This window comes from Anopheles coluzzii, chromosome 2, assembly GCF_943734685.1.
Source record: "Anopheles coluzzii chromosome 2, AcolN3, whole genome shotgun sequence".
Classification (NCBI taxonomy): Eukaryota; Metazoa; Arthropoda; class Insecta; order Diptera; family Culicidae; genus Anopheles; species Anopheles coluzzii.
Window position 1 is genome coordinate 41,007,090 of NC_064670.1, and position 26,547 is coordinate 41,033,636.

Sequence of the window (26,547 nt, forward strand, 5' to 3'; positions counted from 1 at the left end):
GTCTTTGCTTCACTGGTGCACAAACCGCTTAGAATAACGGTTGCGGACGAAAGTGTTTTTCTGCGGCGCGCGTGTTCATTCGTATTGTTTTGACTCGGGCATCCCAAACGGTGGAACGGTTTTTGGTGGAAACACGCAATCACGCATTCGTAACGTTTCGACTAGCAAATGCGAGCGAGTGAATCGCAAACCAAGGGCTGGATGATTATTCTTTACTGTGGTAGTGCTTTTAGTTGCTCATTGTCGGTGCAGTGTCGATAGCAATTACACAACTTTTCGTGAAAAGTGACAAATTAAGGTGGTTACCGTTATCAAATCGAAGAAATTCACACTCAGCGCAAAGCTGTTCGAGCAAACTGTGCTGATGATGAAAGATAATTAATTAATGAGCAAACATCAATATAATGAGTAGTGTAGTTTGAAATACTTTGCTGATTACTAGCAAACAGTTTGCCTTGTTGATTGCAAGTGAAGCAGGAAGAACAAAGTTATATGAGTGTGTTGAAATCAGGCTCGGGAATTCAGGTCCATTAAAGAAGCTGTGACACATAAGAAAGCAGCTATCAAATTTCATTGTTTGTGTCAGTGTGTGAGGGTGTGTATTTGTGTAGAAACCATTGTGCTGTGCGGAAAATATACAATACATCCAAAATTCCGCCACTAGCGATAATGTCGTCGCCGCACGAGGACGAAGATCAGGATCTTGATCAAGAGATTAATGTGGACGCTGATTCAGACTGTCAATCGCGCGTATCCTACAACAGTGGCTCGGAAGACATTGATCTCGATGGTGATGGCAATGGGTCCTGTTACGAAGAGTCCGACATTGCCAGGTACGTGTGTGCTACCAAAACGATATGCTTCAAGAAGTAAGAAAACAACCCGAGCAGTGTTATAATAACTATTGAGCTTTATTTAAGTATTAAATAAATAAGTGTCGAAACAATATGTCTGAGAGCATGCCGTTGTTACTTTAACCCACAACAAAAATTACCTTGACTCTGATAGTTCTCTGAAATTCTAATGGCAAATAATTAACAAATGATATTCTGAAGAACTTTTTACTCATAATTTAAGATAAAATATAGAGGACAAATTGAAATTTGGCAACTTGGTAATCAAATTAGAGCTCTTTCGAAAAAATCACTAAAACATCCATATGTGTGATTCATATTACACCTAGTAAAAAGTAACTCAAATTACTTATATTGAAAGCAATGCTCGATTTGGTGACTGTGGGTTATTTATTTTAATTGTAGAAAGAATCATTTTAGTTCCAGAAATTTAAAGCAAAACATTCAAATGGCCCCCTTTTTGCTAAAATAGTAAAATCAACTGTAAATCATTTCTATCTTTTGCCATATTAATTTAAAAATCCATTTTAGTGGTTCCTCAAGCTTCGAAGGTTTTTCATTGCGAAAAGTGGCCAAACGATCGTTACTAATGCATCCATTATTTCTGCTGTTAGCGCTAATGTTCATGAATATGCGCATAATGCCATTGTGATGAAAGTTTTGCCAAATGAGTAACAAATTGAATAATCAGCAGCAACATCAGCATAGATAGACGGCTTAGCTATTCTTGTCTATTAACGATAGTACCATTTACTGGACGAAACGAAAGAGAGAGAGAGAGAGAAACATTTGTATGCAAAATTTGCGTATTTACAGCGCATCAATTTAGCATATTTTTCTCTCTAATTACGTATCATTTTCGCGATGATTGACAATGAATAGCTTTTAGTTGGTGTCTTGTGCTGGTGTGCCTTTCACCACATTCCGTTTTTGATGGATTACGCGTTCTTCTTTTTGCGCACCCATGTTCGTACTAATGAAAACACGAATCGTACGCATCAAGCTTATCGGACCTAATTAAGATCAGGTGCCTCTCTATTGAATAGATTAATAACATTTTGCTTACCGTTTTGGACATTCCCACATTCCCCTACCTGCGTTCCATCTGTTTTGGCAATTTATTCCAACATCAAACAGCGTACCCTCCGCAATAGATCACACGGCGGAATTTAACAAATTAATTAGCCTCTAATTTATGCCACAAGAAATAGTCGCTGGAATAAACTATCAACGCCTTCCCATCAAAAGCTACCGCACATCTACCCACCATGCAAACCACAGACTGTGCGTGAATGGTCAGGGCCGAAGTACTATCATCAGCTAGGCCAAGCTTATACACAAAAACATTCTACGACGGTAGCATCATCATTTAATCTACCAAACCGATTACACAACGAACCAGTAGCTCCCGCAATGCATTATGAACAGATCCATAATTTTCAAACACCTTCCTCCTTTAAGCTCTTTCGGGAGTGATATGATTTAAGGAGATCGCTTTTTAAAAAGGAAAGATACTTTCCCGTAAACCCCTTTTCCTTCAAGATTCAGATAGAGTTAGAGCTCATTTATTATTCACTCGATCCCAGGAACCAACCAACCATTCGGCCCTGAACCCAAATTATAGGGGGCAAGGCGGAAGTGTAGAGTCGGAATAAGAGTTGCAAGCATTTCTTAAAGAGGCACCAATTCTGGTAAACCAAACAGTTTCATTAAAAATGCAACATGTTTACAAACAGCTACAAAAAAGTAACCACAGTCCAAAATACTCGCTTGACCTGGCCTATACTGTGTCCCAATAAAACAGGTTGTAAAATAATCCTCTTTATGATACGGCAGTCGGATAGGATTGATTGAATTTATGAAGTGGTCGCTTGCGTCCCAGTGGAATCAACCCAGGAGATGCTTTTAAGTTAAGAAGCTCTGTGAAATATACTACAACTGTTTCTTTTTTTATTCGTTTTCGTTTTTTCCCCTCACTGCTTTTCAATCAGTGACCATCAAACACATTCGACCGAGCCGACGACACGATCGCCGAACGAAAACCTGCCCTTCAGCATATCGCGGTTACTGGGCAAATCGTACGATCGTGACCAGAAGGACAAGGATGCCGGCTCGGAGGACACCGGCCCGGAGGGACTCATCAAGAACGGGCATCACATTACGGTCAGCTCGCCGAGCAGTTTGCAGTACGCGGCGGGAGCGCTCTACAGCTACCCGATGTATCCTGGCGGCCACGTGCTGCGAGTGCCTCCCCAGCGAGGACCGTGCAATCCACTGTCCTGGACGCTGCCCCCACTGCATCCGGCCGCGCTCGCCCATCAAGCGGTCAAGGATCGGCTAGCTGGTAAGTGACGAGACACGTACGATTGAGTCGTTTTTGTGTTGAGAGTGAAATACACCCATTAAATAGGCTTACGTTCGGGAATCCTGCTTACAGGATTTAGTTAACAATAATAACTATAAAATTAACGAGATTTTCAAACTACTACAGAAGCATGCAGATCCTATTATGGATGTTCGACTGCTGTATACGATTACATTAAAATTTTACGATTGATTTTTACGACCCGCTTCATCTTCCATGGATGTGTGCCCCATGGCATTTGGACAGCGAACCGTCTAATCACAAGACCATTAGAAGGAATTTAATGGGAAAAATAATAAACAGACCACCGCTCGGAATAAGGCGACCGGGAATCTCGGCGCCTCGGAATTAAGATGCAGTTTTTACGCTTTCGAATGTGATCATAGCTGCAAGTTGTTGTGGGCTGAAAAAAAGTTAAATAGTTGGAAAATTATTATTTCCCAAATAAATCCACTACCAAAGCACGGTAGCAGCGATGATCGTCATGTGCGTGCGCCCAGCACGGTCAAATATTTATCCCGCGGATGTAATCGTATCACGATTGCCATAGCAGATCTTTGTAGCTTCCACTGTTCCGCGGCACCTTGCAGCGGTCGTAAATTGTGTTGTGCCAAACAAGCCAACCACCTTACCTTTCATTCCGATCGCAGTGGTGAAAACAGCGGCTATTAGTATTAATTATTGCCGCATCATTCGGAAACGTTTCATCCGTCGCCAGGGCAACACGCAATATACACACGATCGAATCGTGCTTGTGCCGCAGGAGTCAGACACCATCGCCCTGAGGGGCAACACGGTTGATCGGTTAATCGTTAAAACAAAAATCAAAGCGTTAAGCTCCATGTTGACCCTCGCCGCTTCGATCAGTACATCAGCGCGACGTGGCTTCGGTTTTTCTTTCGCTTTCAGTTTACACATCTTCGATCGTAAACGATCTTCGATCGGTTTACGGTCCAGAAAATACCGGTGAGCAGATTCCAATCCAAAATTAATTCAATATCTGCCGACAGACACATTTTTAAATCGGTATTAATCATCGTACCAATTGGTTCGTCGAGTGGGGAAGAGAAATGGTATTTTTGAAGTGGTTTTGAAGTGAAAACACACCATTCCATAACCTGGACAAACCAGTTCGCTACATAGGGAGTCATTTTTTCTGTTTCGCCTATCCGACCAAGCACAAACAAAACATAGCAAACAAACGGTGCCGTATTATCTCCTCATTTGCTGACTCATTCCGGGCTCTCTGATAACGCTCCTCGAACCCCCGTGGCTGGCCCCGGTTTGTAGGTGTCCTTTCAATTAGACGTAAGACCTAACGTGGACCGTCCGTGGCAAGTAAAGCCCAAAAAGGAAATAAAAACAGAAATGATTCAACATCGAAAACCGTTTGACATATTTATGTCCACACTTTCTCCCGCAGCGCCCGAAAGCCCGAGAGGAAGCGCCGGCCGAGTATAAATCGAGACCATGTTGACAAATTCCATTCCTCCTCCTTCCGATAGTCACCTTCCGATGCGCCTTCCGGAGGCTTTACCTTTTCATTCATGTCTATCTCGAAAAAAAAAGACTCTATCCCCACCCCGAAGCCAATTAAGCTGACATCTCTTGTTGATCGTTTTGCACCTTTGCGTCATCGCACAAGACGCCGCAATAGCATGTCTATTGGTGAAGGAGGCCGAAAAACGGCTGAACCCGAACGGGCAACCTCACCCGATGAGGGCAGGACCCCGCAGAGCACACCTTTTTTCTGTTTTTTTTGGTACCCCGCTTATCAGGCCCCGGTACAAGCTTCTTTACTTAAAAGATTAACCGGTGAGGTGACCCTTGTTAGCTTGCCGGATCGCTTCCTACAACAACGTACAGAGCTGGCAATGAACACGGCGCATCATCATCAGGCGAGATTCGGCACTCGATCTTCGATCTTGGCGCAATCGGGATGGGTGGGACAGAAATGGTGGGAGGAAATGTTGTAGCGGTTTTTTTTTTTGGTTTGCATAATTTCCTGGTCCGATGCTGTTTGGGAGATTTTCGGCAATGTTCGGCATGTAAGTTTGCGATAAATTATCGCCGACAGAACCCACCCAAAACCAAATCAACCGGAGCGTAACCGCGGCAGCCGTTGACGGGGCGCTTGCGTGTGTGCCGTTGGAGAGTATGTGTGTTGTTTTATGCCAACCGAGCATCGAGATTGGACCACTCTTTTCTTTTCGGTTCACGGGTTTGTCGGGAAACAAAGCCCGGTAGGCCTGTGTAGCTTGTGTAGCAAGCATCTCAGACATCTTTGTGCGCGGCTGCAAAATGCCGCCTTGGAGTGCAAATGCGCTCATTGAAAAGGCGGCTCGGGTGATTGGACAGTACGCGGCTCTGGTTGGTTGATGATTGGTTTGCTGGTTGGATGAGTTGCAATCGGGCGAGCCGGGGCCGGTCATCCTCCTTCGAAGGAACAACAACGGTACGACAGAAAAATGGCCCAGCTATTATTCGTAACAGCAAGCGGCAATTGGGCTGCGTCGCGAGCCGTCCGGTAGGATACTTTGCGCGGACAGTTTACGCACGGTAGCAGCAGCAACAGCAATTATGGCAACAGTAAATGATAGCATTAAAACAAAACCTCCGACAATTACAGCGGTGGTCAATTTTGCTCAACGATGGCGGCGGCCCGTTTCTACCATCGGCGACCGGGCACCTAAATGGCTCGAAATTATGTTTAGTTGGTGATTGTTGCTGATTGTACTTGTCGAAGAAGAAAGAAAATGTCCGTCGGCTAAGATGAATTCGGATGGCTGGGAAAAGACAACTTCCCATCATTACCCAACTGGTAGCATGAAAAGAGAGGCTTCGCGACTGAATACTGTAGATCTTATTTTTCTATTTTAAAAGTGTGTACAACTACACTCCTATCATTAGCCAAACTATTGTAGATCGTTGTTAAACAATCGGACACCTGTAGTTTTTCGATAGCTTCACCCACAATGTGACGGACGACGAAAGCTTCCACACCTTCTTCATTAAGCCGTCAAGCGATATTTTTGGGAAATCCATGTCAAGGCTGCAAGAATACATCTGGCAATTGGCGTTGAAAGCGTATAATTTCACAGGAATCTTCCGCACACGCCCCAGCGAAGATGATGAAATCGCAAATAACAAGGAGGACATCCTAACAAAAAACCACCACCTACAATCCGACCGGGAACACGCGTCAAATTCGGAATCGCCACCTTTTTCGGGCATTTGGTTCTTCCTATCAGGCCTATCTTTTGATCGTACATTCTTGGGTCACTACCACACCAAACGAAGGTCTAGAGACATGCAAGCCAACACACGCTAGAAATAAGCTACGATTTGGTCAGCTTGAATGAAATTGGTTGCCTTTTTTTTTCTTTCTTCAAATCACCCGACCCTACCCGAGGAAGATGATTAGAGAGGTTGGCGTTGCGTCTCGGAAGCTTGTTTGATTCGTGTCATCCGCTACGCGCAGGGTCGGCCGCACGCATACCCGTCGGCCTAGCGGAAGTGGACAATCTGGCTTGGTGATGCACAACATTGTTTCCGTTTCTGTGTCGGATTGAAGGAAGCATGTTGTCGCAGTCCAGTTTTCGTGTCGCGTTTCGTTTGGATAATGGGAAGATTGCACGCTACGATGAATCATGCGATTAAAAGATGTACGAGCCAAAGGAATTCGGGGCCGTCGGGGAGAACGGAAACGATCCCGGGCTGTTTTAAATCTCACTATATATAAAATCGAAAATCGCTACAATGACGTGAGAGTAAACATTCAGCGAGAGAGAGAAAGCGGTGAGAGCAGAGCTCTCTTAGCAACGCGCGTTGCTGCGAAAGGATTTGCTCCATGCAACACTGCCAGCCCGCGGGTAGTGAGGGCAATGGTTACTTAGATTTTTTGTTTACACAAACCGAATTGAAAACACATGGTATTGGATATAATGATTTTTTTAATAATTAAAGTTGCAAATTAGCCACCTGATGATAAAGTGTCCCATCTCATACCCTTTCCCATTATTAATCAAGATATTCAAGGCAATATAAAAAAAATGTTTGAAAACTGTGCAAAATAGCTTATTTGTGACATGGTTGATATTCCAATTCATTCAATCATTAATAAAGCCAACCATACTCATTATTGGTGCTTAAGCACCTCGCATACTACATACATTCATTAACACGTAGCCGGATAGTCAATCCTTGCTACGGGGGGACGGTCCATGGGCTTGAACCCATGACGGGCATGTTATTGAGTCGTTCGAGTTGACGACCACGTACCACGGGACCGCCCCAATTCTACTACTCCCTCAAATCTACGACTCCGCAATATTGGAGTCGGGACAAGGAAAACGCATGACAATAAGAGGCGGGTGTAGCCGAGAGACCATAAGCGGCCATATGCTAAAAAGCCTTGATGAAATTCCGAGCAAGAAAGCGGCGGATGTTGATGGCTTGAAAGTTAACGATTTGCTCGAGGGCGGGAAGAACTACTTATTTCAGGATGTCCTTCGGGAACAAAGCAATAAAGGGAGAGATGGTTCATTGTGCTACATGACTGCAACATACTGCGCGTTAGTGGAGACAACCGTGCGCACTGCATTCAGCCGGATCAGCATCAACTGCAGAATGATCCACAATGAAACTATGCTTACTCTAACGTGGTCAAGAGAGCTGAAAAGATTCTGACTGTATCTATCAAGAGTGACGGCAATATCTACCGTGTGATGCTATCACCGTACTATGTTGTCGATTAAGAACAACCACGTTATAATTAAGGACACGTCAAATTAGAAGCAAAATCTGACAAATGTGGGGCAGCAAGAGTAAATAAAGTAGTTTGCAAGTAAATGTGAATTTAGTTAATTGATCTGGAAAGGCTATAACAGTGCTGAACCATTCTTTTCTATAACAGTATAGATTGGAATATTAGAACTATACATTTGGAATGGTTATATGAGGGGATATGTTCACTGTCGATATCTGATATTTAGCACAACAATAACAATTGTCTCATACACAAATACCCTTTCCATTGAATACTTCAAAACCAGTTTCAGGATAATAACATAAAATTTTGATGGCGTTTTTGGAAATGACCCTCATGAAATTAAAGACCAAGCAAATTTACATTGAAATTGTTCTAAGCATCTATTACTAATTACCTAACGTATGAAACATAAGTCGAAAAAAAGAGTAGAAATGGAATTCGAACCACGTGCGATATCATATTTTTGTAGTTCAATCTTAACATTTATGGGCACAAAAAACAGAAGGCACCCTAATTTTTTAATCCACTGCACATCAATACGTTATTCAATGAACACGTTGTAGGGGTTACTACTTAGTTATGCTTTCCAAAAAAATCACGCCAATAACCAAAAAATAATAATCAAAAAATTATACATTTGCGTCTACAGAGGCATTTAAGATTTAAGATTTACATCAGTATGGCTCAAAAGTAGCCTCATCGATATTTAACGGTTCTGCAATGTACAGTAAGAACTGTAACAACAAGGAAGCTACAAGGTTAAAACAGTTGTAAGAACAAATAAGAACTCAAACACCTATGAGTTACGGTTGTTGCCACTGGACGTGTAGAGTTTGAAAATGATTCGAAATTTGAGGACATCCGGTAGATTTTACCGGGCCTTAACTAGTGTTTAATAAACGTATGTAAAGCATACTGCATAGGAATGAAGGCTCTGGACAAACGTATCGAACTAGATTTTAAAGAAAACATTACAGCCGAATAGATGTTTTTCCTACGGTCATATAGCGTAGGGAAAGAATTTAAACACTTGTTTAGATTCTAGCATGAATCAAAGATTTTAGCTTTTGCTCAACAACTCAAAAGCCTTGAAATGTTTTCAGTACTTTCAAAACATAATGTGTAGTAACGTATATAAAGAGCTTTAGTGTCTATCATTTGAGAAGCAAAATATTGAACTATGAGTTCAATTTAATTCCCTATGAAATCCTGGGTAGTTTATTACTTTCCGTTCGAATTTCCATTGATTTACTCAATAAGAATAGTAGTAGGAGATTTACTGCACAGACTCGCTTAACCTTTTATAATTTAAAAACAAATCATTTGCAATCTCTTTACGATAATTGAAATGCACAAAGCCGTACAACATTTTTCATGTCTCTTTCCGATGCTTCCGATCCTTACTTTCACCGCCGATTATCTAAAACTGCGTGTAGCACGTCGTCCTATCACCCTCAATATCGCCATCTCACTCCATATCCCACCCCCCTTCTACAAAAACACTTCCCGTTTTGCAATCACCGTTAACGTCAGGCACGATTCCGACAGCAATCAATAATCCAACAGACAGACCCGCCAACCAATATTGGGGATCGATCGTTATAGCGTCTTCATCAAAAGTTGTGGCTGCCCTCCTTGGGTCCGATTATTGTAAAGATTATTATCCCCTTGGAGAGCGTCGTACCAACAGCATGCTTATGGTGTCGAAAGGGGAGGGCAATGTAGCGCCGTAAACGCAGTTCACGTGCCCAAAACCCCGAGGTAAAAGCTATTTTATCCTTTCGTGAAGCGTTTTCCGTGCGGGAGCGTTCGATAGGGTGGGAAATGTTCCTTAAACGATATTGCTCCAATTTGTGGCACACAGCAACGCTTTTGCGCTACTTTTCCTTGGGCCCCGTGAAAGCGGCAATTAATTGGAATTAAGTACTCAAGTACACTCGGCCATGCCAGTCACAGAAGCGTCACCGACGGCGCCTTGTGCTGGTCGTTTGCTCTAGCAAATGTATTGATCGTCATTAATTCTATGCTTAGGTACACTATCGCGCCGATATCCTTACCACGGGTATGTCTAAGCTTGTCCCTCACAGCCCCTATTACGGATGCAAAACCAGTCCACAAGTATCACTCAGCAGGCTTTTCCCCTTTTACAATGGCAGCGCAATCGTTACAGCTATTTAGTCCACTACTGTCAAAGCCGTTTCGATCGCACACGCGTACTGAAAGCGTTTTAGCGCCTGTTGGATTGCACGCCGTAATTGAGTTGTACATGAGCTTGAAGTAACCACCGCCACCACCACCACACGCCATTGCCAGCTTTACACACACACACACACCCGTTGTCTGCTTGCTGCCCCCAACGACACGAGCAACCATTTGCTAGACCACGCAGTTACGACCATTCGAACCATTCGATCGGTGTGCGATTCCGATCCGTGCGTTTTGTCCGCCCGGAGGGTTTTGCGGTGTACGCGAGGCGTTATCATCCTATAACTATAAATAATATATTTTATTTCACCGATAAAACCAGAAATTTACAGTTCACCTCTCTCGTCTGTTTGAGGTGAACGGGGCAACGCTGGGGCAACGGGAGCTTAGAAGCGATTGAAAGCGTAAGTCGTCGCTAGGGTTGGGTTTGTGCTGCTATCATCCCGTCCTCCCGGGGTTGTGTCTAAGAATAAGTGAATTGATTTCTACACCACATCGCCCACCCGAACCGTGTGCGGTGTTGTTCTGGGCTTTGCGTTTCTTGAAGGAGTTACACTTTACAGATATACCCGGTCCCAATGGGTAAGATTTGGCGGGAGGGCATGGGAAGGCTTTTAACACCGTAAGTGTTTATGGAGTGTTCGGTTCACTGCCATTTTGGTGTGAGCCGATGTTTATACAACCGTACCGTACGGGTTCCGTGTATTTTCGATCGTTAAATCTTACCGATGGGTTACCAATATAAAGACATACAGTGGTTTGGTGCAGATGCGATTGGAGCACATGCAATTTACATTTGGAAAAGGTTTTAATAGCAATTACTTGATGGTTACATCAGTTTGGAACCACATTGAAGTTTACTTGATGAAAGAAATGTTTCTATATAATATATAACACCCAAATAATGTACATAACAATCGTTTGGTGATCGTTCCTGGTGTCAAGTTATCATTTTAATTGCAAGTCATAAATATTTGGGTATATTATACTCAAGCAAGGCAGCATCGTTTTATCGATGTGCGTCTTGCAACGAATTTGTGATTAAACAATGACGTGTCTGTACTGTAATAATCGGATAAGATCGAACGACAAGCCTTAAACCATTAGCTGCTGTAGCGTTTAACAGAACCAAAGGCCAACGGAACACAAAAAAGTGACAACCAGTGCCGGGAGCGATGATTGAGGCGAGAAGAAGGAGATGTGTATAATTGAACTCATTTATTTTAAATTCCTACATTAAACGGGGCTGATAAAACATGCAACCGCCAACGACCCGGGACGGCGATGAAATATATACCTTTCCCACCCATTTCCACCCACCGGTTGTGTTTGCGCTGTAAAGCTACACTGTTCCCCGGGAGCACGGAAATAAAATGCACATATATGTATCACCACTCCGGTGCTGCTAATGAACGGTAATAACAATTTGCTTCCAGCATGTTTTATGTGTGTTTGGAGTAGTTTGCTTGTATTTTTTTTTTAAATGCGTTGCAATTTTGCTGTCTCCCCCGTGACGCACAACGCTCACGGGTGATGTTGAGAAAAAGAATGTGTCTGTTTTGCGCTTTATTTTTGCTTTTGCCATAATAATGGACGAGTGCAGCAAACCTTCCACGAAATCGTTATGGCCAACATGACAGGTTCGGTTGGTAAATGGCGGAATTTAAAGTTCAGTGTAGTGAGGCGGTTTTTTTAATACAAGCAGCAATGTCAATGGCTCGAACGCCTGAAGGTAGAGAGACGGAAGTAAACTGTTTAGCTGGAATTAATGTCATGAATTGTTTGCAATCATTTTGCTGGTTGGATGAGGTTGAATCAAATTACAGCCAGTACAAAAAGCCTGTCAGTTTATTAAAGTAATGAGCTATATTAGACTGTTGATTTGTTTGTATTTCAAGAAGATCAATGTCATTAAACAGTGTGTGTATAGTAGCAGAGATTTAATTGATTTATGGATATGGGTAAATACAATATTTGTTACTTAAAAAAATGATACTTATACGATCACAACCTGTGTTTGAGTTTTAGGTCTTGACAGGCTATTTCTTTGAAAACAATCTGAAATACTGAGTTAATAACAAGCAAATACAGGATTTTTAATGATATTATTGACACTTTTAGCGAGTTTATGATTTGCTGGAGCATATAATTGATTTTTTTCAGCAAGATATTGAATTGCCCGGGAGCAGGCGTTGACATATTCGATCATGAAGCCGATGATACGCTTTTTAATAAGCCGAACAAATTTTTAAATTGAAAATATTTCTGTTACGCAAAAATACTGCCGAGGTCCTGCTGAAACGAACAAATATTCATGTATTTTTACATTACATACATGTATTACTTACAAAATCATTTAATGTAAAGTCAAAAATTGCAGTTGTCTGCAAAAAATAGCAACCAGTAAATAAAAGATCCTCAAAAATTATCAAAAATATATAAAAATCAAACAAATTTTGGGGGGTTTTACGATACTAGCCAGCTGTTTTATATGGAGTTTGAAGCATGGCTTCTGAAATCATACAAAACCTCAAACAAAACTAACCTCTTATATTCAGCCTACATTATTTCATCCTGAAAAAATACAAATAAACACCGCTTCGAGGCAGGCTCGGTCAACATAGCTCATGAAGAATTGAAATCTTGGCTTAAGCATTAATATTTTGTCAAGAAAGGCTTAACATTGTCTGGATCGATGTTTTAAAATTTATTTAAAGTACATAGAGTACCACTTAAACAGAAAATAAGAAAACAAAACGATTTTAAAATGGATTCTTATTGGTACACAAATGATAAAATCAAGTATGGCGGAAAATAATTTTCAAATAGATACTACCCGGACGATGGATATTGTTCCACTGACAGGCAAAGCTCTAGGCCAGCAAACAGAAAACGGGTGATAGATAAAAATAACCTTCTAAAATATTCGATTAATGTAAGGGTAGTCGTTATTTCAAAGATTTTTTTCATTTGAAAGGAGATATCAATTTTCCATTACAACGAAAATAACGAGTTATTTATAAGAATACTCGCATGATTTGTATACCCAAATATATAAGGTTTCAAAATAATGTTCTGTTCCAAAAACGAAGGTGCTATAACAACCTTCCCATTTTGTCACTTAACCGACCCCTAAAAATAATAGACCGTCATCAACGCAGGGCAAATAAAAATTAAATGCAGCTTGATAAAGCCTCCCAGGTGTCTACTTTCGGTGGTTTAGGTGGGCGCCATAATAAGGGAGTCATGATAATGGCCCTTTAATAGTCAAGCTACCACAATGGCCACCAACGAGCTCCGACATCATGCTCAAGCTGACTAGTTGGAGGGTGACGTTTTGATAATCTTCAACACACACACACGCACGCGCGCCCTAAAGCCCCAAACACGAAAATCATAGCCACAGCACACATGCTAGTGTAAAAATGCTGAAATGCTCTGTCAATAATTCTTGTTTAACTACAGTGTGCTTTTCCTTACCGTTCATTTACAGCTTTCCCCATTGCCCGTCGGATTGGCCACCCGTACCAGAACAGGACACCGCCCAAGCGGAAAAAGCCACGCACCTCCTTCACCCGCATCCAGGTGGCGGAGCTAGAAAAGCGATTCCACAAACAGAAGTACCTGGCGTCGGCGGAACGGGCTGCCCTTGCGCGAGGGCTCAAAATGACCGATGCGCAAGTGAAAACCTGGTTCCAAAACCGCCGCACAAAATGGAGGTAAGCGAAACAGACCGTTTGTGTACGTGTGTAGCAATAAAAGAAGCAAGGCAGGAAAAACGGGTCAATGGGTTTAGCTAGCACAAGGGTTCAACAAATATTCGTTGATGAATTAAACCGTTCATGCATGTGACACTGGCCTGTGCGCTCGTGCGGGTAATTGATTTTGAAATAAAAAAAAGTACTGCTTGGCTACAGTCGATTCGGGGCGAAATTAATATCCCAAATAAGGGAAGGGAAAATGAGTTTGGGTGGGGCATTTGCTTTGCATAAGTTACTCTGAAACACGCTTGACGGAGATACACTGTATTGCTCTATTGTATGAGGTAAAAAGCTTTTTAGCATTGTTTAACAGACTGTCTCTTCAACTTTTTTTAAGTATACTTGGAGATTGTTTTTTAATACGTTAAAATATATACTCCACTCGCAACTTCAAACTCTCCCCACTTACCACTCTCGCCAATTTGCAAACAATCCATTAGAGTTGCTAAAACAACGAAACAGCTGAAACAGTGAAACTTTACCACGACTGAGTGGGTGTGTGGTTTTGCATGCTCGTCCGAATGTGCAGCATCTGACCGCAAGGGACATCGCAGCATGACATCTAACAAAACCCAATCGCACAAAACGAAAGGAATCTAATCAACGCGCACAGCATATGGTAGCAGCAAAAAAAAAACAATCTTATCCACCGCAGCAGTCACACGAGAGTCACAGCTTTGTGCTAACACTTTGCTGAATTTCTTTTGCATTCGTCGCATTCACCGGCGACACTCTCTAATCGAATCCCGTTGGAGTTTGGAGCGTGGCGAGACTGCCAAAAAATCGCCACCGTCGGCAACGGACAGTTCGCAGGACGGATTTGGTAGAACCGCCGAATCGTACCGAATCCAATCATGCCGGATGAACGCTTATTCTATCATAGAGCATCGTGTCTTGTCAATTATAATCGTTCGCAATCCTCTGCAACTTGTGTGCACCGCGTTGTGGTTCATCTTGCTTGTCGTGATGCTTGTGAAATCTACATCCGTACATCGGTTTTGGAACCCAAAGGACAACAGCTGCACTCAATAGTCCTCAGTCACTTTCTTTTTGTTTTACTAGTAATTGGAATTGAATTAAAAATAACATCCTTCTGCCATAATCCAATTCGGCGACCTGACCGCCTCATCTAGCTACTGAAGTTGGTGTGTGATTTTTTATTCTCATATCCCGTCAACCCGTCCCGATGGCGGCCAATCGTACAAGACGAAACGAAAAGCATTCCTTTGTACAAAACAAAAACTTTCTTGAAACCCATCCATTGCTGTGTGGTGGTCGGCGAATATTCATGAGACTCGCGCTGCACTCCACGGTTAACACGAGTTACACAGGTACGAGCGATTCGGGACCGCGCAGGATTGGGTGTTGTTCTTTTTTGCTCTTCTTTGTTCGCTCCAAGCGTAGGTAACATAATTTATGCGCGAACAATTACGGAAAGGTACGAACAATTACTAGATTAACATTGCTAATTACAATTTCTGAATTATTCATGCTTTCATTACCGCCAGGACGAACGTTGTGGAAATGGTGTGGCGGTGGCTTTTATGTTGTCCGAGTTAGCAAAATGGAGCCAAACACCATTTTGGTCGCTATTTTCAGAAACTAGTGCGCTTTCGGGTTTTGTGGGTGCGTTGTACCGTCGGTATTTTTTTTTTCTTTTTGTGGCTCATTTAATGTGGTTTTGTGAGCGTTTTTTAACACAACAGCTCGCTTCAATTTCCTTCTCAAGCGAACGATCTAAAGTCGGCTGATAAAACGGGACCATAAAACGATCCACTTTTATGATGCGGCTAGGCGAGGTTGGACGGTTAATTCATCACTCTAAATCCTGACCATTGTTTCCTCACCAAGCAGGCACCAAGTGGAACACCCGACCATCTTCCTGCGGTACGCTTAGAATTTCCCTTGAATCTCCAAGTATACGGACACGCGCGCTATTGCGGTTTTTCCTGTGTGCGTGTTTTAAAATCAATTAATAACTCTGCTCCCGTTGAAAGTGTAACAAAGGAAGCAAGAAAAGCCACCCGTGTATAGCTAAACGCTAGACACCCGGAAAGTCTTGTACTTAAGCGCCATCTTTTACTGGGCCACAAAATGTCCTGCCGAGCTGGAAAGACATAGAAAAGATTGATAACGCCCCAGTTACCAGCAGGAATGGTGTACTGCTTACGCTTTGCTCTGCGGAAGGGGGACCCAGAACTTAATTATCTAAATAGCAGGGTAATTATATTAAATTTCAACAACCTTTTGCTAAGTGGCCCACACACACTCACATTGAGGGAATCCTTTTAGGGCTTGATTGTCAAGTCAAATTCCGTCGGAACTTCTTGCAACTTTTGAAAGGGGTTTTTTTAAAGGGAAACCCTTAAGAAACCGAGCCAGAAGGATAAACTTTCCCTTGCGCATTGCCGGGGTTAGCTTACCTGCTCAGTAAAATGGGCCCATTTTCATCTTCATTTGCATTTTACTTAATCTTTATTGTAAAATGGCGTGATAAAGATTTCAACCCCAATTTATGTTCTTCAGTTTTGGGGCATGAAAATGTTGGAGTTTATTGGTCGGGTTTAGTTGAAGCGAGATCTTTAGCTAGCAATGAATTATGTTTTATTCGGTGTGGCCTTTGATGTATTGCTGTGTGGAAAAAATGAGTCTTAAAAAGAAGGATATTGATTGCTGGGAAACCTTGGATCATTGCAAAGGACTTCAGAGTTTATTGTTTTGCTATTTTTAACCTTCTTCAATCATATTTGGCTTACTCCTTTCACAGACAACACATTTTAATTTATAAACGTCTATCAACCAAACACAGAAAGTGATACAAATTAAGATCAAGCTAATTAATTTTAGGCACCTTTTCGTTCTACATATGGTCCTCTTCCAGGCTACCAGAAGGAATGCAAATTTAATATTTAGACCCACACTCAAGCTGTGATCCAGCAGCACATTTCGGGTTGGGATATTCACACCAGCTGGCAAATGGGTTAAGCAATTTTGAGGCCCATGTCTGACAGAAACTTCCTCATCATCATCATCAACACAATGTACCGCTTTCAGACGAGGCTCGTAGGACCTCCGCGAAATACACTAATTTGCTGCGGGTCATTTTAACAACTGGCCTGGTCTGGCCTATGAAATGCAGATCACAAAATTTAGCGCTGCATTGGTAGAACTATTCCCATACCGCATTACCGGGGCCGTACTCTAACGATCTGCTTCATCTATTATAAATTGAATTTGGGATTTAATTTAATCATTTTCATAAATTATTCCACACCTCACCTGAGCAGCGACGCCACCAGCACGAACGAAGTACAGATTATGGCAAATAGTTACGGTACGCTTACCACACCAACCGACCAGATCCACACACCGCCAAACTGGATTGCAAATGGTCAACCTGCACGGCAATCATCAGCGATTCATTCGCTGACAGCCACGAATGCATGATTTATGTATCCACTCGCTCCACAAACCCTCAATCCCCGTTTGCGAAACGATTATATACGCAGCTTTGCTTGCCAGCGCAACCAGCCGATCCGATAGGTGAATTAGCTTCATCTAGATCCGCATTTAAATTTGATTACTGCCATCCGATTGCAATGCCACTGGCATACAGGTAAAGCCCCCATTGCCTAGCGCCAATGTCACGCAAACGGAATTTGAGCTAGTTTTTGGCTGGTGCGGGTTTGGTACTGATTCATGCAACCTGCCAATGGCGGGGAAGCAACGCTTTAACGATGCCTCGCGTGGTAGTTTGCTGCTGATGACAGCTTGCTATTTTTGTTACCAGACTTCGTGACACTGGAAGGCCAGAGTATTGGTGGAAATTAATTTTACAGATTTTAATTATTGATGGTGTTGCTCACCACCAGCAACGGAACCAGCAGTAGCAGCAGCAGCAGCTCGTGAATGATGGAGGGTTACGCTGTGCTACGCGACACGAACGTGATCGTTCTGGGATCGGTTTTGGGTGCGAGGGTGATGTGTAGCCGTGCAGTTGTACGCTTGCGAGATTAATTATGCATCGTAATCCGTGTGTGTGTCATGACGGAGGACTTTCTAGTTTAGCTGCGAACGTGCAAAAGTTTTGTCTGGCTGTCCTTGCAGTCAAGTAGCGAACAACGTTTTAAGCAATAGTTGACCATTTGCCGGAAGCGAGTGCTATGCATCATTAATCGGACAGTGTAATTCGTACCTGCTCAATTTCTCACAGTTGTTCAGCTCAACGGCTGCATATGAAATGAAGTGTATTCTAGTATACAATGGAACAGTTATGTTTTAGGTAAATGAAGATTATATGGAGTATTAGATTGTAAATCAATCTTCCAGCTGAGTATAATTCAAATGAAATCAAACTTGCAAACAATCAGAACAAAGCAATTAATCTTATGAAAATAGATAATTATTCCATCCCCAAGATCCAATCTTATGTTAGGTATTTGACCTAACATCATTTCTTGTACATATAGTTATGAATTTAAATAGGAATCTTTTTAATATCCTTTTCTATAATCCTTGCCATCTTGGATGATATTCAAGGATCAATTACTTTTATAAATTCAGATCCTACAGATCATAAATACTCTGAAACGCTAGCAATATCCAATTCGTGTGTTAACCCGTGAAGATTTCAATTTCCAATAACGTGAGGCTACGGAATGCATCCCTAAAGAATGTTGGAACAATATATTAATTAAACAAAATATTAATGAACCACATCTCCAATTAAGATTTGTTGTACGAAATAACCACGAAGTTCGCAGAGGATTTAATATTCCATCTTGAACATTTAACTTCATATTATATTACTATTGAATAGAGACGCTATTAAATGTCATAAGCACTATAAAATACTTAAACATATGATAGTTTTCCTTACTAATTTAATTTGAATTTGTTTTTCAGGTAGGATCGACTTATACCGTTATATATATTGTTATTTCCTACCATTTGCTACATTTGAAAGCTCTAAATTCCATAAAAAGCTCTTATAAAATTTGAGTTTGGTTTAAGTGGTCCATGTTCTTAACAGAATTAAGCCTGCTTAAGAAATTTTGGTTAAAATACATACATACTTAGTTACATGCATCGCGCCGTCACCAAAGTACCGTTTTACATCGCAATATACTGAGCTCTAAGCCTTCACCCGATCTTAAACCACCGTAAACTACCAATCCCTTTGCTCAATGAACCCAAACGTACCAAGCAGGTCATACTCTAACCCAAATGAGCTGATCAATCGTTTCAGTTGGTTGTAAAAATCGTTGCAAAACAACATTTTCACTCCTCTTTACCCTTGCACTTTCTACCGCCTTTCCAACTGAAAACGATTCCCGCAATCGTGCTGCCCAGCGTGCCCATTTGTGCCCGATGCCGACAGAACTTACGAAACTAAATCGATTCCCAAATCGTCGAAGATTGTAGCCTGCTGAATAAATAATCTCACTGCCAAGGGCCCGAACGAAAGACATCTTCGCTTGCACGAGCGTGTTTCGTACAGCGTGATCACTTTCCTACATACGTATATGTACGTGTGTGGGTGGGGGTCTGTGTGTCTGTGAGAAGATTTAAGAAAACTGTCTTTCTCTACACCACCTGCAGTGTTGTTAATAGTTAACTGTGCTTTGTGGGTTCTTACATTTAACGAGCAGCTACATTTACGCTAACTTATTCATAAATGTTACACCGCAGCCACGGCACCGTCACCAGGCGGCCCCATCGCCCCATCGCATTGATGGTGGTGGCGGTAGTTTTAATGCACTGTGACAATAAACATGCGTCCCATTATCCAGCCACTTGGCCGCTCGGCCACACCTTGCCACGCGGATTAAATGCGAAATAATCAACTACTGTTTGATAATTAAATTAAATAACAGCCATTGCTCTAGCGCGCATCCTTCCTACGCCGCCCGCCTAAGACCGCCTAATGAACGCGCGCCAGTTTTCTACATGCGACAAACGAGTCCTGTTTCGTTTCGAAGTTTTCCCACCGGACAACTCAATTAAAACCCTTGGCAAAAATAGCGTTTCCCTTCGAAGTATCACACAAAAAATTAACTCCCGATTCACCCTTCTTGGATGGCTTTGCGTGTGTGACAGCGGACGAGAAGCGACGATGTGACACAATGAGTAATGGTTGGCAGGACCTAGAAGCACTTCTGCACCGTACTGCTGTGCGTTCTTGGTCTTTGATCAGTCAAATTGTCCTGCTAAGCGGTGCACACGATGTAGTCTTGCGACACACGGTACACGTTCGTTTACAACAAGAAAAAAACGAAGCTACAAATGGGACAAGCAAAGGGAGATGGAAAGAAATGCACGAAAAACAGTATGGCAGTAGCACACATACACGGAAGAAAGTAATTCAATTACATGCCTAACAAGATCTAGGGCCAGACATTTGCCAGAATCGTAAAATATTCAACACAAATCAATTTGATTGAATACTGAAATAGACAAACGATTAATTGATGGGGTATTGGTTTTTTGGAAAGAAGCAGGTAAACTTTTGGGTTATTTTTTATTAAGTTGCTGTGTGTTTATTATCTTATTTTACTCAATGATTTATTTTGTTAATAATTCGGATTCGGATAACATCGGATGTTCCACTCAAAGCTGGCTTCATGAAGACAATTGTCGGAAAAAACAACTTGGAAATCAAGTCAAAATTTCACATTTCACGGGTTTGGGTTACATTTCCATTTTAGAGAGAAAGAGAGAGAGAGAGACAGAGAGAGAGATATAACGAGAGAAAAAGGGAGAGAGAAAGAGCACATCACATAAATATACTCTGTTAAGTGTTTTGATTAACTATTTTGCAGCGTTGAAATGTATACCTCTAACACATACATCTATATCCTTTATTTATACCTTTATTCATGAAAATGAATAAGTTTTCATACTATAGAGCAGAGATGTCAAACTGGTGGCCCGCGACCGCTTGAGCCAAAATTGATTTGCAGAAGCTTTTCTGCTTCCACAGTATATGGCAGTCAATTCCAAACACCTGAAATGTGAAGAAATTTTCAACTTCTTCTCTACTTATTTTCAGACCATGCAACGTCATAAAACCTTGTGAGTGTTTAATCGTACCTACTCTCTATGCACGTATGCATAAAAAAGATAAAAATTCTAAAAATTGGTCGAGGTATAGAATGAAAAATTAAAACTGTTTATTTTGATGAAAAGAGTATTGAATTCCGGACAATATTACTAAAAAGGTTGTAAAATTAATGACAATTCTGTTTCGATAAACCATTTCCGATGAACAAATGTGTTAGCAACAAACATTTGATTAACATTTTTTTAAAGAAACAACTCGCGTTTTACCTTTGAACTCGTACAAAACTGTGAATGTATGAAAGTAACCAAGGACCAAAACTGCAATTTCTACAAGAAAAAGACTCAATAAAAATAACAAAATCACTTAACCAACAGGAAATAAAAACGCAATCTTGCGTTTTTTGGCATATTGTTTTGGGAACCCCTATTTAGGCAGATTACAACATTATACTTCTGCAAAACGATTAGAAATCAGATGAAATCTGATATCAGCACAAACTCGTGTTTTGATACAATGTTACAAACGATCTCAAGTTTTCCATGAGGCAGCTAACAAAAATCAATGTGATTAGATAAACTACAGGAGGGCTTGTGCCTCTCTGATTGGTCGTCATAATGAGAATGAGGATTTCTATGGAGATTGGCAGAAATATAGTAACGTTCACTAAGGACTTACATGATACCTTGCTCTCTCCGACTGTGAAATGAAGATTTGTTCATTTCTGGACTGGACGAACCGACTTGTAGTAATTTAATTACATTGGACTGCATTGACCTTGGAAAACAGTAAGATTTTACTGTTTCTAGCGACGTAAATGCTGTTCACAATTAATACCAGCTCAATAACATTGATAATCAAAATGGCCCCAACATCAACATAACATCTACTATTATGTATTGGATAAAACAACGCAGTTAGTCATGACTAGTTTTTGCCATTATTTTTGCTTACTAAATCTTGTTAGTTGGCACACAACTATGAAAATTTCGGAAATATCAGAAGTCTATGTCCAATTAAAAATAATCTGTTACAGTTTTTTTTACTTTATTCTACATTAAAGTTTTAACTATTGCAACGCAATTTTTATCCCAAAATGAAATAAAAAGAACTGAAAACGATCTGATTAGTGTATTATGTAATGTAATATAATATAAAAACTAGGCTGCGGCCCGTGCTACTATTTTCAGAAGCATTTTGGCCCGCGGGGTCAAATGAGTTTGACATCATTGCCATAGAGCTTTTTTCATATAAAATGTAAACCCATTCAAAAGTAAAGAATAAATACACTTCTAAAACGCCAAGCCACGTAAACTCGATCATTAAAAGCATCAGTTTTCAATTTTCAAAATCCAATGAACCCGATGAACGAATGTCAATGTTCTTTAAAGCCATCGTCACATCATTTCAATATCGTTTTCTTTGCAAAACTGTTTCTCACTTTTGTTCCTTTTGTTCCCACTGCGGCTCTAAAGTCTCTGCCGCTGTATACACGATATCGGTGATTCATCTTCTGGTATAATGATTATGAAGGTTTTAATAATGCAACGGCGGGCTTCTGTGCCGTGTGCTGCAGGATACCCCAGGTAGTGATGCGGTACAGGAGGAGTTCGGTATAAAGCGAAGCATAAAAAATTCATATCAAACTTTTGGGGACGAAAACGATGAACAATGGATAAAAGAGAGAAAAAATACCAACACAAAGGTTGACAAGCGAGAGCAGGTTTTTTTGTCCTTACAAGAATGGAATTTTGGGATTGTTTTTTCTAGGAATTAATAGTTTAAAAAAGATAAACTCAAAAACAGTATAAAATTTTAAACAAAAAAAAAGAGTATTTTAGTCCTTGCATACCCATGCAACTCTTAAAACAAGCTCATACTCTACACGCCTTCCAAAAATACTGAACAAATCAGGCAAATTGGCCCCAAAAAGACTTTTTTTTTGTTAGACACATGACAAAGCGCTAGCTGTCACTGTATGAATAAAGAGACTATTTAAAGGACTCGGAAGCAAAAATGGAATAAAAAAATAACACAACCTCATCGCCGCACAGTCTCGACCAATCCCCTTTGGAGTATGGATTTTTCGTACCAAAAGTGAGCCGCGCGCAGAATGAAAACTCTTGCCTCGCGCGGCCCCAACACTGGTTAGAATCACTTAGCGCTCTCTTTCCCCGCATTCGTTTACCCCGGTCAAAGTGTAACTGGAAAGTCGCTTAAAAAGATGGCAGCCACGATTAATATTTAATGCAGGAGTGGCCGGAGGGAACAGTATCGCCACGCGAGCGGACGCAGGGAAGTTACCGAACCTTTTTTTGGTGCTGTCTTTCTTTTTCGCTCTTTATATGGCTCCCTCTCTCCCTCTCTCTCTCTTTTCCATCCAACCAAAATGCCAACGATTTTCGCCTTGTTAAAAAGATCGATTTATTTTCCGCCCCAACCAAGCCCGAAATTTTCCACCACAGACAACCGGCACGAGTTGATCATGACTAAAGGTTTTGTTCTGTTTTGTGTTGCTGTGTGTGCGTGTGTGTGTGTGCATGATTGCGTTTTGTTACCCTGTTTTGTTCTGAACCAATGGTCGTGTTCAACCAAGCCGCTGCGCTGAATTCAATTTGGTTTCGTGAAAAACAGCAACTGCCTACATAAGTTGGCGAGAACATGCGATTCTTTAAATTGACTTGCTTGCAGAAGGTTAATTTCATCCTTTTCATCCTTTTCCACTTCCCTACCAAAAGGAGGAAAGGGAGGAAAGGCGAGGAAAAACACGCTACGCTACAAACAAAACACCAATCAGTCAAATTACATGCTTAAGGAGGTTAACATTTTTCTTCATTTCTTGAGCACATGTGAGTGAGTTTTTCATGGGTGTGAGTGTGCATGCTTTGTATGCCATGAAAAGCGCCGACAGCTCGGAAACAAAACGCAACAGTAGACACACACACACACGTTTTGCTAAGCAACGAAATCGATGTTTACGCTTGTTTTGTATTAGTTTGCATCGTTTCGAATGGGAAGCACCATTTGCTGTTCTTATTTAGAATTATTCCAATTATTCCCATTGGGCTTATAACAACCTTCAAACAATCGCACTTATTCCATTTTTTCTTCTATTTTCTCTCTCCACAGGAGACAAACCGCAGAGGAACGAGAAGCGGAACGGCAAGCCGCCAACCGATTGATGCTGTCGCTGCAGGCAGAAGCACTCAGCAAAGGCTTCGGCCAACCGCCACCATCGGCGGCAGCACCTTCCGCCACCACGCCCGGTGCACCGCTGGCCGCCCTCCACGGACTGCAGCCATGGGCCGAGGCGCATACGGCCGGGTGTTGAAGCGCGTGCTTTCGATTTTCACGACCAAACCGGTGCAACATCGAAACAAAAGTCGATACATCATGCTGGGCATCTCCAGGTCTAGCGTTGTGATATGAAAGGGAGTGTGTTTGCGTACGCGAGCGAGAATTTCTGGCTGCTAGTACCTACCTGCAGGAAGGTTTGGCACTAAAACGTTAACAGTGAGCAATTGAATGAGCGTGCCGCGCACGCATCGTGTGAAACGTTGTACAATATTTGTAAAAAAAACCAGCAACATAAAAACCGACTCACCAAGGATACGACATACAACGAAAACGACGACTTCACCACTCGATAACTCCAAACTTTGTAGAAATTAGGGATCGAGAGAAGTTTAGGGTCTAGAGCAGGAGATAATATTAACTAATACATTCCGAGCAAGGAACATTTATCATACTTCTATAATCACGAGCTAGGCGCCAGGCTAGGGATCTTCACCACTTCGCAAAGAAGAGTAACGATACGATTATCAGCATTTAGCGAAAGTGCATCTTTACATTTGCAGTATTTCCAGTGCTCTGTTTGTGTGTGTGTGTGCGTGTAAATAGTGGAAACGGTACACGACACTACTGCAGCTGATCATGATTCTAGAAAGAGTGGAAAATGGAAAGCAAATCGATCGGGTGCAGTTTCAGTAGTAAGAAGGGTTATTCAATAGCATATCGCTTAAGCTGTTAGCTAATTAAACTGTAGTTGAGTTGTAATATAGAGAGAGAGAGACAACGATCGGCGATCATTCATCCCATCACAATAGCATCAATGTCAAGCAGCATCATTGTACATTTGCATCATTTACTAGGCATCTTAAGGATAAATTCGTGCAAGGATGAAGGAAACACAACATAATATACGAAACTCCCATATCCGCCAGACCAGACGTTGTGCAGCCCGACCGGGTTAAGGAACTGTTATTAAAAATAAGCTTAATTTACTGCTTCACCAGATGGGGCAAACACAAGTATAGCGTGGCCATTTCTTTTGCAAACAAACAAACAAAAAACACGCACACACACACATGAGAAGCACATGCATCACGTAATTATTATCTCCAAAGCAGCTAAAAGGAAGTGAAGATACGAAAAATAGGGTTACAGTTGGGCAAAAGGCGCAAATCACTTCCCATTCCCCCCCAAGATCGAAATAAAGAACAGTAATAAAACGGAGAACGATACAAATTACAAAACAATGCGTATGATTGGTTTTATTCCCCCTTCTTTTGGAATACTTTTCACACATTTTTGACTACACAAAATACTTCTCACGAAGACTGTTGCATTCAAACTTGTTTGTGGCGACTCGCGTTGGCGCCTCCTCGCACACGAGACGAGATTTGGTGGTAGGAGCAGCAGAAACATATGAGTTTCTACGTGTTAATCCCCTCATCACGAGTGTGGCCCCGTAGACTGATTTATGCGAAGCAGCACTGCAATGCAGCACATTTTTAATTTCGTTTGCAGAAAGCCGGAGACAATGCTCTGTTACAGTTTTGTGCTGTGGTCCGTCAGTCGCCAGCCAAGTTGGCCAATGTTCGGAAAGCTGTCACTGGTTAAAAGGGGATCATCGGGATTCGGGATGATAGCGTTGAGTGGCTTTTCCTAATTGTGTGGCGCTTCACAATCAACCAACACATTTGTCGTGAGTCGGGCTAATCGTGGTAATGAGCGGAGGAAGAGCTCAGTATTAATCATGCATTTTATTTATTTGCCATAAGGTTGGCAGGATTTTTGCGGCATCGGAAATTTAATTTCAATATAATTCGTTGCATATTGCTGCTTGATAGGCACAGCCACAAAAGCACCTTGCACCTTTAAAACGATTTAATTCCGCACCGAAAATGTTTCCACTTTCAAGCAAACGAATCAATCAAACCCCGTTTTTCCGCATTTTTCTGCTGCTCAATAATTTATTACGCTCGCTTACGAAACCGACCTGTTGTGAAATCACGGCACAGTATAAAACGGTGTGTAAAATAAAATAAGGCAAACAGAGGTAAATGGAGCACACCCACACGCAAACCCATCGCAACGAATCACTTCCCTCTGGAGATGCATTTTTTATGTACGACGATCTATTTATTCGGAAATGGTCAATTGGTAGGATTCGAGGCAAAAAAAAGGGGACGGTAGGGGATAACCAACCACCGGTCAAGCGAATAAAATGGACCTGGAAGCGGGCATGA

At 41.6% G+C, this 26,547-nt stretch overlaps 2 protein-coding genes across 4 annotated transcripts in view; both read left to right on the forward strand.

Moving 5' to 3' along the window:
* Nucleotides 1–25,993, forward strand: LOC120952546 (T-cell leukemia homeobox protein 3). Of its 2 annotated transcripts, none has more exons than XM_040371935.2 (4): nucleotides 1–869; nucleotides 2,846–3,198; nucleotides 13,689–13,914; nucleotides 24,146–25,993. In XM_040371935.2, exons 1-4 carry the CDS (start codon nucleotides 670–672, stop codon nucleotides 24,345–24,347), a joined length of 981 nt encoding a protein of 326 aa, XP_040227869.1. In that variant the 5' UTR covers nucleotides 1–669; the 3' UTR covers nucleotides 24,348–25,993. The 2 variants fall into 2 exon arrangements, with proteins under 2 accessions (XP_040227869.1, XP_040227870.1); XM_040371936.2 differs by having other exon boundaries at nucleotides 1–833.
* Nucleotides 1–26,547, forward strand: part of LOC120948371 (ABC transporter G family member 23) — a 188,339-nt gene that overhangs the window by 60,900 nt on the left and 100,892 nt on the right. The window contains exon 1 of one of the 2 annotated variants that reach the window (XM_049606646.1): nucleotides 10,280–10,285. The exons of the other annotated variant lie outside the window; for it this stretch is intronic. The gene's annotated coding sequence lies outside the window, so the exon portion shown is untranslated. Of the gene's footprint in view, nucleotides 1–10,279; nucleotides 10,286–26,547 lie in introns of those variants that run through there. 2 annotated transcript variants of the gene reach the window in all.